We start from the raw sequence: 16925 nt of genomic DNA, 5'->3' as shown, positions 1-16925 counted from the left end.
TGCAAAAGAAGAAATACTTTGGGTTGTGTTCAGCATAGTACAGCAAATTATCTGGTCTGTACCCAAACCCATCAGTCCTAGCCTGCAGCTGGTTTTGATGTTTCAGCATGTCAAGTATGCAACAAGTTCTTTATGAGATACTTTCTTAGTCTGGCCAAGTTAAGCATACTACAGATTCTTCTGATTTCACAGTGGGCTGTACAAACTCGTATCAGACCAAAGTTCTAGTTTTCAGTAGGCTGAAAAAGCAGTGATAGATGCGTACAGAAAAAACAGGCATGGATTCTGGTTTGTGGCCTCACTGTTTTTCATGCTCTGCTGGCAGAGCTGTCAGTTGCTGCTTCCATGGAATATTTTGTGTATTGGATGCTGTGTCTGTGTTGCTGGACAAAATGCCTCCATCCTGGAGTGCTGAGATAACAAATTGAGAAGACCTGAGCCACTGTCAATAGCCAGTAGAGGTTGGAGGTGCTTCCAGGAGACTTTCATAGCCTGTAGGAAAATGAAATAGTTTCAAGCATGAAGGTTACTGTTATAGACTTTGATAAGGCTTTAATTGTCTTTTTTCATTAGTGACACTGTTATCTGTCTCCCTACCCCCCTTTTTTTTAAGGGTGAGAGATTAGGGATCCTCAGAGCACACTTTTTTAAGGTTATTAGGGATTATCCCTCCAATGAAGATTTGCATGAACGGCTTGAAGTGTTCAAGGCTCTAACAGAGAATGGGCGCTACATCACCTACCTAGAAGAAGAGTTAGGTGAGTATCATCTCGGCCCCTCTTCAGTTTTGTGGGAGGAAGTCAAGGGGCAGGCATCCAGTGACAAGATAAAAAGGTAGAGGTAGCACTTCTGAGTAGAAAGTGTATTGTAATGTTTTGTTTCCCTTCTTTAGCTGACTTTGTGCTGCAGTGGATGGATGTGGGTTTGTCTTCTGAGTTCCTTCTGGTTTTAGTGAACCTGGTGAAATTCAATAGCTGCTATCTGGAAGACTACGTAGCTGACATGGTGCAGTAAGTGTTCTTTGTTGAACTTCTACATGCTTATTCTTGGTAAATTAGAGGAGAAAGCTGCAGATCAATACATGGATAAGTGGAATCTTTCTCATCCCATCTGGATCTATTTAATTCCAGGTCACACCTGACATTTCTGCCAAATTTGTGATTCTCAGTTGTTGCAATGTTCAGATCTATTTTAGTTTAACTTCATGTGCTTTTCCCATTTCATGAGGTGGATCTGATTGCATTGCCTAGTCCCACAAATGGTCTCTACTGTTGTATTCATCTAGGCATACTGTGTTGCATTTAAATACAACTTTAACTTGGGAAAAGAGGTTGTAGTGTTGAACAGGAGTTTGGTGTCTCTGGAAGTGTTATCAACAGTGCCACAGTAAGGGGAATGATGAGTAAAATAACATACCAGTTTACTTGTCTCTTTTGGCTCTTTGTAATTTGCCTAAAATTATACAAATCAATCAATTATAATTATAGTGTTTTTTTCCTAACAGCAAGATATGCCTTTTGTGCATTCAGACTTCGTCATCTGTGGATATAGAGGTCAGTGATTTGAATCTCTTTTAGTCCTTTAGAATTCTTTGTAACTATCACAAACTCAGACCATCAAACTCTCCTTGCAGTTTATTCTCATCTTACAAGAGAACTGATACAATGCTATGAAGTATTTGTAAGCCATTGGATCTCGTATACTGATAATCATTTTATTCTAAAACAGAGCATTGATAAATTTAATCAGTGAATCAAACTTTCAACAGAGCTTCTTATGGTTTACTTTCCATCTTGCAATGATTAAAGGCAAAAGCAAAAGACGTATTTGTATCCCTTTTGACTCCCAGGTTTCCTGGGTCTGCCAGGTTAGCGTTTGACCTCATTTATTCATAGAGAAGTATATAACCATTTGGTTTTTCTCCTTCCCAAAGATTTCCTTGCAAGTCCTGGATGCAGTTGTGTGCTATAATTGCCTGCCATCAGAGAACCTGCCAGTATTTATCATCACTTTGTGCCGTACCATCAATGTGAAGGAGCTCTGTGAGCCGTGCTGGAAGGTCAGAACTTCCTTGTAGTCTTGGTTTTTAATGAGTTCTCTGTTTTGGCCTTGTAGACAAAGTGTTGGATGTGCCTGTGCACATCTGCCATGAATTTCAGTTTGGTCTTAAGAGCAGAAGAAAACCTGTTTCAAGTGTTAAGAGATCAGCACGTTGTTAGTGTAAGTCCTGTTACGTCCACGGAGTTTACCCGTAGTTTCCTCTCAGCTGATGTGACAGGCTTCTGTTGTGACATGGTATCGTGGTTTACACATATTTAGGCTAAAGAGTGTTTTAACACTTGGATATTTAAATGTTCTCTTTGAACTTGCAGCTTATGCGCAACCTTTTGGGAACTCATTTGGGACACAGTGCCATCTACAACATGTGCAGGATCATGGAAGACAGGTAAAGCAGGTGTATCTAACAAACCCCAAGGAATTCAGTAGAGATCTTGTCGAGATAGATGTGGAGTCATTGACCTCAGTAGAACAAGCTGAAGGTTCTGGTGCTTAGAAATTAATTCCCTTCCTAGTTACGATGCTGAAGTGCTTGTTTTTTTGGCTTTTCTGAATTTAGTTTTCTTTTGTTTAAGGCTGTACTAAATGATTCTCTGCTTTTCATGTTTGTAAATTGCTGTGTATGTTATCTCTATAACAGACATGAATTTCTATTGTGATAGTGTATATTCTTACTGAATCTCGTATGCTAAAATACAAGACTAAAATATAAGACTTCCCTTCCCTCTGTCCTTAGAGCTTACATGGCAGATGCAGCGCTGCTGAGAGGAGCTGTGTTCTTTGTTGGGATGGCTCTGTGGGGTGCTCATCGCCTCAATTCACTCAAGAACTCCCCAACTTCAGTGCTGCCTTCGTTCCTCAAGGTAGGATGGGAGGAACTTTAGTCAGATGTACATCTGGACCCATACAAAGTTTCTGGTCCCTGCTTCCTAACTGTTAACTGACTGAAATGCTTTGTGTTCCAGGCCATGACATGTCCCAATGCAGTTGTGTCTTACGAGATAGTTCTGTCCATAACACGTCTCATAAAGAAGTATGGGAAGGAACTGCAAGCTGTAACGTGGGACATCCTCTTGGACATCATGGAGCGATTACTGCAGCAGCTGCAGGTGAGTGCTGAGCCTGTCTTGGTGTACTTTCAATCGAAAGACCTTACCATAAGTATTTTGGCAAATTGATCTCTTTGTACACTCTAGAGAACTCTGAAGCTGAGTGAAGGTTGAGCCCAGTTTTGTGCTTCTCAACTGAGTTTTCTGTTTGCATTTCAAAGCTAGCACTTTCTGGTAAGGTAGAAGTCTGTTAGGAATGCTTTTGTCTCTGTTTCAGAGTCTGGAGAGCCAAGAACTCAAGTCCATTGTACATGATCTTTTGACTACAGTAGAAGAACTCTGTGACCAGAATGAATTCCATGGCTCTGAAGAGAGGTTTTTTGAGCTGGTGGAAAGATGTGCTGATCAGAGACCAGTAAGACTTTGCATATTATTGTCTTCCTTTGTTGCCAGTTGAATCTGTTTTGTTACTTAGTACATTGAAATTTGGGAGTCATAAAATAGCAAGTGGCCAGAAAATCACAGCAAGGTCTTACAGGAGCCTTGTTCTTGGCATGGGGGCTGGGGAATGGATATATTGTATTTGCTTATACACTAAAAGAAAAATTCTTGATCTCTCTGTGAAAGGAATCTTCTGTATTAAACTTGATAACATACAGAGCTCAGTCCATTCATCCTGCCAAAGATGGCTGGATTCACAACCTGCAGATGTTAATGGAGAGATTCTTCAGGTATGAAATCATAACTTTGTGAGTACAAGCCACTTTCAAATGTTTCTTGCTATGTTTCTATGTTAGATAGTTTTGTTTTCTGAAGTTCTAATGTTAGCAAAAGGCTGATAAGAAGCATGGTACATCCAGGGCACAGCATGTGAAAGGATTTTGTTTAACAGAAGAAAAACTTTCCACTGAGCTATTTATGATTCCTTCTTGTTCTCGTCCATTGGATGGTGCTGTTCCAGTTAGCTTAGGCATTTATGTGTTCCACTCCACAGCACTTTGTAGTTCTGACACCAAACAAGACCTTCGTGTTCAGCATCAGGATTGCATATGGTTATCTGGTATTAAAGTTATCTGGTTTAAAATTGGTGCTGCTGGAACTACTCTTGTGCTCTAAAATACCAGCATACAGCAGTAACAGACTTCTGTCTCATCTGTGAAATGCTGCCAAAGAGCAACTCTTCCTTAGTGCCATATGTGTGGTTTTAAATTTGCTCACCAGAGCACTTACTCTTCTGCCATGCACTTCCTAGCTTGGACTGGAATGGGAAAATAGCAGTTACAGGTCTCCAGAAGTAGTAAAAGCTGAATTGGGATTGCAGGTTCGATTCTTGAATCTGATTTCATATGTAGAGATGTTAACTGAAGACTCACCTGATTCCTAACTGTTACTGTGTTAACTCTTAAGAAGTTTCTTAGTTTAGTTTTACCTTCCTTTTATCTTCTCCCCCCTTCCCTGAATATCAGCAACTTTATTTTATTCATCTTGAATTTGTTCTTCCCGTTGTAGGAACGAAAGTCGTAGTGCTGTTCGGATTAAAGTTCTGGATGTCTTGTCCTTTGTCCTGAGTATTAACAGGCAGTTCTATGAGGTGTGTGTCTGTTTCTGATGATCACATGTGGGATCCTCAGTGGGTGGGGAAGGCTTTGGTGAGGCAGAGATGCAGAGTTTATATAAAAGCTGTGTAAAAGGATGAGGTCTGGACATAATCTGACATGAGCAGATTGATTTGTCTTGGTGCTTGCAGTTTAATTGCGATCTGAGATAGAAGCTGTCTGAGAGAGATGTTAAGATGTTTTTCGGCTCTGGGGATGTCTTCAGCTCTTTGAATGTACCTGGAGTGTCAGAGGACAGGAAGGAGCAGAGGTGCTGCTTGGATTCCCTCAAGATTTGTGAAAACATGATGCTGCTGCATGTGTCCTCTCCTTCTCAAAAAACACTATGCCTAGAAATCTCTATCAGCAATCTATTTGAGCCTGGGCTATCAAGTCAGTAGGACAGATGAAAACTGAAGCATTGAAGTGCAGCAAAAGTCTTAAGTATTTGGAGGGGAGAGGAAAAATCAAGGAACCAAAAAGTTGAGGAATAAACCTGATATCAATGTTCTTTTATTTGTAATGATTGGTCTCTTGAACGTGCTGACTGAACAGTGGACAGTAAAGGCTTACTAAGGTGTGTCCTCTTGCAGGAGGAGCTGATAAACTTGGTTGTGATCTCTCAGCTGGCTCACATTCCAGAGGATAAAGACCATCAGGTCCGAAAACTGGCCACTCAGCTACTTGTAGACCTGGCTGAAGGCTGCAACACACATCACTTCAACAGCTTGCTTGATATCATTGAAAAGGTGAGGCAGAGCTTTTCCAGCTGTCAGTAGCATCACCACACTTTTTGCCAGATCCTCTTACTGTGCCTGAGGAGACTAACCTGTGACTGTTACCAGTTGTGTGGCTGAGCAGGATATTGTAAAACTGGTGGGTTTTGGAGAATGCAAGTCTGAAGGGCAGAGCTTTATCAATGCACGTTTAAGCTACCAGAAAGGGCTTGCAGAATTTCCGACAAGGATGACTTCCTCTGGTCCTTCCTGACCTTCCAGGATGGAAATAAAGGAAGGGTTTGTCACAGATTTAAACAATGCATTGCTTTTCTTTTTAAAAGGTAGCTGCACATTCTCTCTCATCTCCTTCTGAACTGGAAGAGAGGGACTTGCTGTCGTATTCAGCTTCTTTGGAGGATGTCAAGACAGCAGTTCTTGGACTCCTGATAATTCTTCAGGTACATGCTGCAGAGCATTAAAACATGTCTTCTTCAGAGCAGTCTACTGCTGGACTTGGCTTTTTAGATAACAGCTTTCCCACTGTTAAGTATTTTGCCTTTTGTTTCACCCACATAATATTTTAACTCTTGTTTTGGTCATTCCTTTTGCTTTTGGGTACTGTATCACTGTTTGCTAGATGTTTCATTTGCCTAATTTCCCTTGTACAATGACTGTGAGGACATTTCCATGTGTGGAGGGTAGATGTGTTCATAAACTAGCAGAAGGGGAGTGGTTCATAACCTTGACTAGATGTGTTGTGTTTGGGTAACGTGTTCTGAGATACAGTTAAGCAGTTGTGAAGAGCTGGTTGTCCCAGCCAGTGCCCTTCTGGAGCTGGGCAGAGTTGCTCTGGAGCCTCTGCAGAGGTTCTGCTTGGAGCCATCTGTTCATCTTGCTTTCAGGAGCAAGTTTTTGCTGTGTTGTTCTTGAATTCTTAGTGCAAATACATATTTAGAGAATAGAATGGTTAGAGTTGGACAGGACCTTAAATACCATCTAGTTCCAGTCCCTCTGCCACAGGAAGGGAACATTTCTGAATAGAAGTGTGAGCCTGCCTTTTGATTTGTGTTTCTGCTCCTCTCTAGACAAAGCTTTACAGCTTACCCTCCAGCCATGCAATGCGGGTATACGAGATGCTGATCCACCACGTCCAGCGCCACTATATATATGCATACAGCCTTGCTGTTGCTAGCAGCATCAGATTGCAGGTATGAGAGATAACTTGTGCTTTCAGGTCAAGAGCTGCATGTTCTTGCTGCAGTTTGTGGGAGGCAGGTGGGAATGTGTGCTCTAGAGCTTGCCAGAAGTAGAATGAAGTGTTTCTTGGCTAATAGAAGTATGTATATGTACTGTAACACTAGAAGTGATACCTCCTACAGAACTAGCCACACATGTATTAAAAACCCCTTTGTACTTGCAAAAGTATCACATGGGACGGTGGGAGAGGATTCCATTGGTTTGGGATTTGAGTGATTCCGATGTCTTCTCTGTTACAGGTATTTGATTTCCTGCTGATGCTTCGAGCTGACTCCCTCCACCGCCTTGGTCTTTCCAACAAGGATGGGGCAGTGAGATTCAGCCCTTACTGTCTGTGTGATTTTGTGTAGGTTTCTTACTGCATTAAGCAAAAGCTGTTTTCCAAACTATCTGAAGCTTTTGCATGAGCTTAATGGTCCATCTACAATCCACAGTTTTTCTCATTCTTCCCAATCCTAATGTATCAGCCCGTACACAATCTATAGTTACAGCCTAGGATTGTCTCAATAACTCATCAGTGAATTATTCTTACAAACCAGTTAACCTACAGAGCTCTCAATGAGATGTGGAATTTCTGTTCCTGCTCACAAAACTTCACCAAAATGTTTGCAATTTCCCTCCTCAAACCAGTTTTCACATTGAGGTTTGCTTCAATGATTTGTATGAATCTCTCTGGTTTTAATGTTATAGCTTGGTCTGAAACGCTTTGGGTAACATGCCCCAAAAGAGATCTTTCTGAATTTGCTATGAGTCTGGGTGGAAAAATCCTTAACCTGACCAAACTGACACATTGCTGTCTGTCTACTGTCAGTCCTGTGGTTTTTAATTGAAAATGCAGTTTGTGTTGTTGTTTGGTCATTAAACTGGCCACCAAACAGGGTAGCACTGGAGGTCACATGAATGTTCCAATCTTCATTTTGCATTACATGCATTTTACATGTTTTGTTCTCCTTTTCCATGTTGTAGAGAAGCAGAGAAGAGGACTTCTGAGAAGAAGCCTGCTGGTACACTCTCTCCACCTTCCGGAAGTCCCAGTGTGCCTTCCCAAAACACCACCATTCGTATCGGGCATCTGCCTTACTCCATGGTCTTTGGCGTCCTTCTGCAGTGTTTGAAGCAAGTATGTCCACTTTTAATATCATAATTCATATGAACTGTGTCCATTTAAACCAGCTGGCTAGAGAATTCTATCCCAGAGTATCTAAATACCATCTGAAAAGTAATATATAAATTCTCCTTGGGCCGAATCTGTGTGTAATCCTGTAGCTTTACAACCAGCAGTGGGAGCACTAGATCAGATCTTCAGAAACTAAGCAAAGCTTTCATGGCACTCTGCTTCAGAGCAGACAAGGGCAAAAAGCGTGTGTTATCAAAGATCAGATAAGTCCTCTTGTTTCTGAAAGGACATTTGAAACTAAAACCTTCCTACTGCAAGTTTTGGAAGTATTTTGAGGACTGATAAGTATTCCAGTTGCTTGTAAACTGTAAATATAGATTGTTCATTAGTGTTGTATTGGCCTTAGTTATGTGCTGAGGTTGTCTTGCTCTGGAAGTGAACTTGTGCTAATGGTTGGGAGAGCTGAATTCTGGCTCTGTCTTTTTGAGCTCAGGCAGATCTGGATACAAGTTGTCTTCCAGTTTGTGGTGCCAATATTGCACCTAGAGCTGGATGACAGACAGGAAGTAACTTGACAGCTAAATGCCACCTCTTTTTATATAGCTATCATGACAAGACATGCATCTGCCTAAGAAATGGCAGAGGATTGGTCTTGCTTTCAAACTGAACTGAAATCCTACCAAAATCTTCCACCTTAATTTCTTCTTTCTTTCCAGGAGACAGACTGGAAGGTGTTGAAGTTGGTCCTCAACAAATTACCTGAATCCCTCCGTTATAAAGTGCTATTTTTAACCTCTCCTTGTAACATAGACCTTCTGGCCTCTGCACTGAGCTACATGGTAATGCCATGCACCCTACTGATGTAGTCAACCAGATCCTTAGTTTGCTTGAGAGTTGGTTAGAGTTGATTGGGGTTTTGGTTTGTTTTTCCCTTTCAGTCTAATACTTTAAAGATTAACATGCTGTTTGTCAATCCTCACTCACCTTCCCTGTTTGTGAGGGCTGTTTTAGGTACAGAAGTAGGTAATAATGAGTGTTCTTTCTCTTTGTACATATGTAGACATGTAAAAAGGGAGTTATAGGCAGTGCATACCTGTTGTCTTTTAGATTGTGTATTTAGTGTGAGACATTCTAACTTACTGTGTGATCTGTCAGCTCACAGACAAAAAGACTACTGACAGGCTCCACGGTACCCCAGAAGGCTTTTCTCGCACGGATTTGCATCTGGCTGTTGTTCCAGTACTGACAGCATTAATATCTTACCATAATTATCTGGACAAAGCTAAACAGGTATGGGGGAAGTAAGAGGGTGAGGGGGGACAGGGCAAAATCCTTTATAGTAGAGCATTTTCTCATACATGCTTATTAGGAGACTTAAGTGCAAGGTAAAACCCTCTTGGAGGTTGCTGGGTGACTTCACCATCTGCTGGAAGACCCTGATAAACATAAAGATGCTGTTTAATCAGAAACTGAGATATTTAGCTTCTAAAATACTGACTTGATTAAAGTCCCATCTTAAGATTTTAGCCTAGAATATATGCAGCATTATGTAGGGTTCTGTGTCAGTGCTTTTTGGGTTTGAATTCATGTGCACCATAGGGGCCTTGTGGTATGATACATGGCAAGCCATTCTGAAATGCTGTCTGAAGGCAGAAGATGGTTGCTCAGGGGTTTTCTCTTTCCCTGTATCATGGCTTTTCTTTCTCTTTTACTCTTGTAGCGTGAAATAGTGTATTGCCTGGAACACGGTCTCATTTACCGCTGCGCAAACCAGTGCGTTGTGGCACTCTCTGTCTGTAGTGTCGAGATGCCCGACATCATCATAAAGGCACTTCCTGTCTTAATAGTCAAATTAACCCACATTTCTGCTACAGCCAACATGGCAATCCCCCTCTTGGAATTCCTTTCAAGTGAGTTGTAATGTTCTTGTACTTTTGACCTCCTATAGTTGTATTGTCTGGGCTGAATACGGGCGTTTTGATTGTGTCACTCATATGGAATGCATTGTAAGGGTTTCATGGCTTTTTGTGATGCCTTTGCACCATCCTCAGCATATAAGTGTTTGATTATCTCTTGCTTGTTACTGGTTTTCTATTTAAAGCACTGGCACACACTAAAGAGGGTCGTGCTTTGTGTACTACAGCCATGCAGTGATTGGAAATGAGAAGGTGCTTTCTCCACCTTGTTGCTTATAACTTAAACAGCATGAAATTACAACTTGATTTTAACTTCCATATCAGCTGATGGTTTGAAAGAAACAAGCCAATTCAAATTAAGCTGAACTGTGATATTGAATAGTTTGAGTTCAGGCCTCACCCATGTTGGTTTCCTTCTTGACCTGTTCCAGCTCTAGCCAGGCTGCCTCACCTCTATAGGAACTTCGCAGCAGAGCAGTATGCCAGTGTGTTCGCCATCTCCCTACCATACACAAACCCTTCTAAGTAAGTTCATCCTCATCTGTAAACCTAAGAGAATGAGACATGCTTTATTTGTAGTACTTGGGTCAAGGTTATTTACTGGATATTGCTCATTCTGGTATCTCCAAGGTTTTTCTGCAGAAGGGGCATACTTACCTTGGTCGAAATACCTGTTTTTCTCAAACAGAACTTTAGAGGGCTTTGTCTTTATGCTTACAGTTTCTCAGCTTGAAAAACCCTTCTGTTCAGTGATTGAATGGCATCATAATGCAGCATTAAACTCTGGCTATCTCTGTGCTGTTTTAGGTTTAACCAGTACATCGTTTGCCTGGCCCATCATGTGATAGCGATGTGGTTCATCCGGTGTCGCCTTCCCTTCCGAAAGGACTTTGTCCCCTTTATTACAAAGGTAATGGACACTACTGATTCAAAAAGTATCTAATACAAATTATGCTATTCTAATAAAAATAATGGCTTGAGAAGATTAAAGGTTCTCTATGAAGCTAGGAAACTTCACACGATCATAGAACCGTTCGGGTTGGAAGGGACCTTAACGCTTATCCAGTTCCAGCCCCCTGCCACAGGCAGGGACACCTTCCACTAGAGCAGCTTGCTCCAAGCCCCATCCAAGCTGGCATTAAACCCTGCCAGGGATGGGGCAGCCACAGCTTCTCTGGGCACCCTGTGCCAGCATCTCACCACAGCATCTTCTTTATAGCTGACTATGAGTTCTGCATCACTGCAGTCTTCCAGCTGCTCGTCCTGCCCATTCAGACTCTGACCTGTTTGTCTCAATCGGCAGGGTTTGCGTTCAAATGTCCTCCTCTCCTTTGATGACACACCTGAGAAGGACAGTTTCAGGGCTCGCAGTACAAGCCTGAACGAGAGGCCAAAAAGGTAAATTATATTGGACTCCAGAAGGGTCTTGTGTTCCCTGTTCTAGTCCTCACACCCTTCCCTGTGTTTTCTGAAGGAGACTGGGTCTAGTTATCCAAAATCTGACTGCATTTAAGCAAGCAAAGTAAACCTCTTTAGGTCAGGGGATTGGGAAAAGACAAATGTAGGTTGGTAAGAAGCTGGAACCAAACCAAGCTGACAGTCAGCTAGTCTATAAGAGGACATCACTGGCTGTTCTATAAACCTTTGCAGGAAGGTGTAAGGCTTTTTGTTGTTAATGTTTGAAAACCAACAGTTCTTTCAGGTTGATGTGTGTCAGTAGAGTGCTACCAGAATACCTGTTCATAGTGCTAACTCCTTTTGATGGTTGATCTCTAGCCACTACTTAAATGGTTGCGAGAGACGTGATTAGCAGCCTGTGTAAATGGAGAAAGCCAGTGCTGTGTTTTCCCATAGTGTTATCTGTCAAGTGTTTTGGGTGGCAGACAGCTGCCTTCTGTGTATCTGGATGTCCTGATGCTTCTTTTGAATCTCAAAGCCGTTATGTCAGTTTGAAGCAAAGCTTCATGTCTTCAGAAGTCAGAACATATCCTACCAGCAATCTTTCAAAGTAACATTTGCCATGATAGGAGAATATTGCTTGGCAGGCATTCAGGGTTTCTCTAATGTCCTTTTTACCTGCAGGGCTTGCCTAAATTGGTTCACTTAACTTGCTTCAGTGTTAACGTGCATAAGCATACAGTGGCATTTGCACCCTGGGGAAAGTGCCTCTACTTTTACTGCAAGGCTCAAGGAGTATCTTGCAATGAAGAAACACCATCCCTGCCCTAATGCTGTAGCTGTAAACCCTGTTTTGTGTTTCATCTCTCCCATCTCCTCCTCTTTCATTCAGAAGCTTGGAAGAGAAGCCTTTTGACCCTCGTCTCTTAAATTAAAATTTCAACTAATCTTTTTTTTTTTCCTTTTTTTTCCCCCAAAACCTGTTAAATTTACCAGGTTGGAATACTACTGTATCTAAAGGCTTTTGTTAATGCTGCTGGATCCCTTCCCACAGAACTCTCTGCTAAGGAGTGTGGGCTGTACCCAGCCAGCAACCTGAAATACCAGAACTGCTGATGCCACTGCCTCTGGGGCTGGCTGAGCTTGAATTCTGTCCAAGAGAGAGGAAATAAATGGCTTGGAGCAGATACCTGTTTCCTTGCTTGTGAAGCTGGTGTGCTTGCTTTCACTCCTTAAGCCCAAAGAATAAGTATTCCAGTGCCCTGGCTGAGGTGCTGGGTGTTGCAGGAGATCCAAGATCCCAACCGTTCCCAATGATGTTGGTGTAGTGATTATATCAGGGTATGAGCCTGTGCTCTCTGCAGTCACGTCTCCAGCTGTGGCCAAAAGTGATCTCTCAGAGGTCACTGGAAGGACAAATAAATTCTGATGCCTCCAGGTGGCCACCTGAAAGGTAACAACTCACTGAAGGGAACAGCAAATAAATCGTGTTGAGAAAGAGCCAGAAGGGTTAAATGAGTATCTGCCTTTTACATATGGGGATGTGAACTGCTGAACCAGCTGTGAGATCCAAATTAGTAGTCAGGCAGGCATGCATCTCAGCTGTGCTAATTAAAGTGCCTCTTAGGTGTTAATTGCTGTCATCTCCCACATGTGGTTGGCACCTGATGGTGTAAAGGCTTATCTTTCTGTTCCAGTTCAAAGTCAAGTGGGTTACCTCCAGCCACCTGAAATAAGATAGCTTGTTGGACAGAAAAGCATCCCACAGTCAGCAACAGCGAGAGGATTTTTGTCCTCTTGCCCTTTGATCTGTGCACTATGAGAAGGATCAGTTGTGTATAGATGGGCTGAGTGTCCCCTTGTGTCTGACTGGTCCTGGGTGTTGTGTGATTCAGGGGAGAAGCTCAGATTTGGGCCAGGCCTAACAGAGGTAGAAATGGCTGGTATATTTTGATGTCTCCTTGTATTGGTAAAAGCATTTTATGATCCAGTCTCTGGAAGTAATCAGGTTTTTAGCTGTGCTGAAGCAGTGAGTTGGGGCAACACAAGAAGTGGTTGAACTGCACAAAACTCAGACTTCACACATTGGTGCCTAATCAGCCTTCAGGTGCTCCTGCCTTTGTTTAACAGCGCAGTATTCCAACTGTCATTTCAATCAGTTTGGTTTTTGTTTTAACTTGTACTAATTTCATTTGTTTCGCAGCACATTTAAAACCTTGGTTTCAGAATTGTGGTTTGTCTTTTTAATGCTTTCAGCGCTGCTTGTTTGTACGATTTAATTTGTGTTTTCCTTTTTTTGGCATTTGTTTGATTTTCCATCACCCTCCGGGATCCCCCAATATTGACCCTGTGACCTGTGACTTTTCAACCTACATCCCTACAATGATTTCCTCCCTTCCTGTGACCTCTTTTGGGGCTTGGTGCTTCTCCACCTAGTAGTTTAAGACTAGCCAAAAATGCAAAGCAAGGCTTGAATAACTCTCCTCCAGTGAAAGAGCTGAAAGAATCCTCTGCAGTTGATGCCTTCCGGTCCCGCAGCATCAGTGTGTCTGAACATGTGGTCCGCAGGTAGAGGCACTTTGAATGGGGAGAATCCAAGAGCATCTCAGCACTTGGAAGTTTTACTGCAAGGGAGGGTGGATTTGCATGTGGGATGCTTGCATGACTTTGGTATGCAATAAAAAACTGGCCTTAGCTACAGACAAAGGTTTTGGTGTCATGGATATCCCATGGCTTCCCAATGCTGGCTAAGGGCTTGTCGCATCATACCCTATGCTCTGTATGGTGACTTTGCCCTATTCTCTGATGCTTTAGCAAATTTCTCTTTTCAAAGTAAAGACGGTGAAGGGGGGCAAACCAAAGCAGCAAAACACCAAAGGAATAAGAAAGGAAAAAGGTTGCATTCTGTGCAAGTGAGAGTCCTGGTTAAAACTTCAGCCTTCTAAGCAGTGATTTGTGCCAGGAGAGGCTTTTGATACTCTGCAAAGTTACAGCCAGGCCCTCCTCCCAGACATGGAGTAGTTCTGGCCTCAGTTTAGGATTTGTTCTTTGAGGCAAAGGGAGCTGATGGAAGTGTGATGCCATGAGATGTACTCTCAGCCTGTACAAAGCAACTGCTTTCATGACTAAAGCAAACAAGTTTCAATTCCAGCCATTGATTTGCTCACATGAAAGGTGAAACAGTTTGTTCTAGTTTTGAAAACGTTTTCCTGGATCACTTCCCTTGAGTGTTAAACTGCTGCTGTAACACGTTGGTTTAAAATCTGAACCTGAAGATTTGTGCCTGCATCTCTTAAGGATTGCTGTCAGTGGAACTTTGCTTTCTGTGGTTTATATTTGACTGTAACTGTATGGTGTTTGGGGGAAAGACACTGAGTTGTGAGTATGATTCTGGCACATTATTCACTGATATCCCCATTAATCTATTAGGTGTTTTCTTCTCTTGTATTTATATGGAAATGGTGACAACTGGAAGCTCATGTAATTACCCTTAATGATGCCAAAGAAGTTGCCACAAAAAAAATTGGCTGTACCTCAGCTAAGCTTGTATTATGATGGCCTAAGGAGTTGTCTTTATGATATACTGCAGTTGTTACAACTGCGTTGCTAACTTGGCTGATCTGAAGGCAGAGCTGCTCTCTATTCCCGTGCCAGTTTCCTGTTCAGAGTGCAATTTTTTTCTATTTCAAGTTAAATCAGGTTTTACATTGCTGTTGAATTTGGAGGAAAAAGATCAATACATGAAAGGGATGCAACAGAGAAAAAAGCAAACCACAGGATCATAAAGTGAAATCTGGAGTGCCCTGATTGATGGCTCATGGGCAGCATTTTGCCTGGGGAACTGTGCAGGTCATGGGACGCTTGCCCTTACTATAGAGTAGTGAACTCAAAGCATGGTGCTGCCTCTTACTATTTGCTTGGTGCACTTGCCCATGGGCCACCAACATCAGAGAGCACTGGCTTGGCCAAGTCCGCTGGTGGACATTGAAATGTTTCTCAGTCTCTCAAGCTAAAATACACTTTCTGCAATGACAATCTGTGAAGCACAACATGAGGCTGACGCAAAACTGTTTGTATGATGCTCTGGGTTTAAGGTCTGGCCACCTCTCTGATCTGGCACATGCATGTATCTCAGGTCGTTCTGCATCACGCTGTCTTTTGGGTGACAGGGACAAGCATTTTGCAGTGTGATGTGTCAGTTGGAAACATTCTCTTCTAGTCGGATACAAACCTCCATCACCAGCTCAAGCCTGGGCTCTGCAGATGAAAACTCAATGGCTCAGGCTGATGACAACTTAAAGAATCTCCACCTGGAGCTCACAGAGACCTGTCTGGATATGATGGCTCGATACGTGTTTTCAAACTTCACTGCTGTGCCTAAGAGGTAGGGGCCAGTTTGGGACAATGAGGGAGATGGTTTTGATTGAGGTTTATGTTTCTCTTTATTAGTGGAAAATCACCGTGACACACTGGATGTTCTGGCAGGCCCAGGCTCCAGAGCTGTTACTCGCAGATAAAATCTGACTTGGCTAAACATGAGGTTAGATGAGAGAAGTCCATTGGAGCCAGCCAGCCTTTGCCTCAGCCTTGAACTCTCCGGAAGGAGATGCCTTGAAGGCACGCTGTCTGTGAGCAGTGCTTTGCTCCATCTCCTTGCTGCAGAATCAGTTGTTGCTGCAGACCTGAGTGTCATGCCAGCTGGCTTCAAAGGAGGGCATGGAATTTTCTTGCTAGCCTTTCCCAGGAGGAGATGCAGAGCTCAGACAAAGCTTGTTCCCTTCTGCTCTGTGATGTGTCCAGGGCTGAACTAAACTGCTTTGTAAGGTGTGTCCTGTAGTACTGCTATCAATTGGTATTAAATCCCTTATCCTGATGGATAACGTGTATGTGGACCACCAGAAGGTACATTGAAATGCTGTATAAAGAAGGAAAACAGGCAGCACCTCCTGCACAGTAACATGAAATAAGCCATCTATGTAGGCTCTGTTCTCTGTTGTCTTCATTACCAGTGTGTTTCCAGGTCTCCTGTGGGTGAGTTTCTGTTGGCGGGAGGAAGAACGAAGACATGGCTGGTTGGTAACAAGCTGGTGACCATCACTACAAGCGTTGGAACGGGGACAAGGTCCCTGCTTGGCCTAGACTCTGGAGAGCTCCAAAGCAGCACAGAACCAAGGTAATTTTCACTCCCATTTCTAGATATTCCCACTTAACAAAATCTCTTAAAGCACTGATTTTCCTCTGATCAGAAGAGTCTTATTTGTCCAGCATGACTAATTCCTCTCTCAGTATCATCAACATCCTCTTTTTTTCCACAGCTCAGACCCTGTTTTGCAAGTGAGACAAACAAAAGAAGCTCCAGCAAAACTGGAATCTCAAGCTGGGCAGCAGGTTTGCAGAAGCTCTCGCAACAGAGTCCGATCCATGTCTGGTAAATTCCTACCCTGGAGTCTTACTGCCATTTCTGGAGTGTGTCATAGGCTTAAGTGTCCAAGTGCCCACTGAAGAGAGCTGTGCCTAAGCTAATTTGAGAGTCTGGACCTGTCTGGTATTTAATAGAGGGCAGGTAGCTCAGCTGTTGGCCTCAGGAGATGCTGCTCTTCCTGCTTCCCTCTCCTTGCAGGAAAGCTTTGGGGATGGGTTAAGTGGGGAGCAGTGGGAGTGAGAATCACCTACGTTTATCTAACCTCCTGGTTTAGAAGAAACACATAGGAGGTTAAGTTTTCTTGGGTTCCTGTTGTGGTTTAAACCCAGCTGGCAACTAAGAACCAGTTTATAGGCTGAGCACAATGTCCTGTGGTCTGGAATATCCCTGTGTC

The 16925-nt window shown here is 42.8% G+C and overlaps 1 protein-coding gene across 7 annotated transcripts in view; it reads left to right on the top strand.

The window, feature by feature from the left end:
* TSC2 (TSC complex subunit 2) overlaps nucleotides 1–16925 on the top strand; it is a 31790-nt gene that overhangs the window by 3025 nt on the left and 11840 nt on the right. For 3 of the 7 annotated variants that reach the window (XR_009724851.1, XM_061349171.1, XM_061349173.1), the window contains 25 exons: nucleotides 614–758; nucleotides 893–1010; nucleotides 1505–1553; nucleotides 1934–2059; nucleotides 2373–2446; nucleotides 2795–2921; nucleotides 3024–3167; nucleotides 3385–3522; nucleotides 3735–3838; nucleotides 4617–4698; nucleotides 5296–5451; nucleotides 5763–5879; nucleotides 6507–6629; nucleotides 6918–7024; nucleotides 7645–7798; nucleotides 8512–8634; nucleotides 8951–9085; nucleotides 9516–9705; nucleotides 10143–10236; nucleotides 10519–10621; nucleotides 11015–11109; nucleotides 13546–13677; nucleotides 15329–15493; nucleotides 16130–16282; nucleotides 16425–16537. Coding sequence is in view for 6 of the 7 variants with exons in the window: in XM_061349171.1 (XP_061205155.1) it covers nucleotides 614–758; nucleotides 893–1010; nucleotides 1505–1553; nucleotides 1934–2059; nucleotides 2373–2446; nucleotides 2795–2921; nucleotides 3024–3167; nucleotides 3385–3522; nucleotides 3735–3838; nucleotides 4617–4698; nucleotides 5296–5451; nucleotides 5763–5879; nucleotides 6507–6629; nucleotides 6918–7024; nucleotides 7645–7798; nucleotides 8512–8634; nucleotides 8951–9085; nucleotides 9516–9705; nucleotides 10143–10236; nucleotides 10519–10621; nucleotides 11015–11109; nucleotides 13546–13677; nucleotides 15329–15493; nucleotides 16130–16282; nucleotides 16425–16537 (3067 nt within the window). In the remaining variant the exon portion in view is untranslated. The remainder of the gene's footprint in view (nucleotides 1–613; nucleotides 759–892; nucleotides 1011–1504; nucleotides 1554–1933; nucleotides 2060–2372; nucleotides 2447–2794; nucleotides 2922–3023; nucleotides 3168–3384; nucleotides 3523–3734; nucleotides 3839–4616; nucleotides 4699–5295; nucleotides 5452–5762; nucleotides 5880–6506; nucleotides 6630–6917; nucleotides 7025–7644; nucleotides 7799–8511; nucleotides 8635–8950; nucleotides 9086–9515; nucleotides 9706–10142; nucleotides 10237–10518; nucleotides 10622–11014; nucleotides 11110–13545; nucleotides 13678–15328; nucleotides 15494–16129; nucleotides 16283–16424; nucleotides 16538–16925) is intronic. The other 4 variants (XM_061349174.1, XM_061349172.1, XM_061349175.1 and 1 more) reach the window with 2 other exon arrangements.

Source organism: Neopsephotus bourkii, unplaced genomic scaffold (genome assembly GCF_033783945.1).
Source record: "Neopsephotus bourkii isolate Nb327-2 ecotype Australia unplaced genomic scaffold, CSIRO-AGI_Nbou_v1 NB_384, whole genome shotgun sequence".
Classification (NCBI taxonomy): Eukaryota; Metazoa; Chordata; class Aves; order Psittaciformes; family Psittacidae; genus Neopsephotus; species Neopsephotus bourkii.
This window is presented reverse-complemented; position numbering and strand designations above follow the sequence as displayed.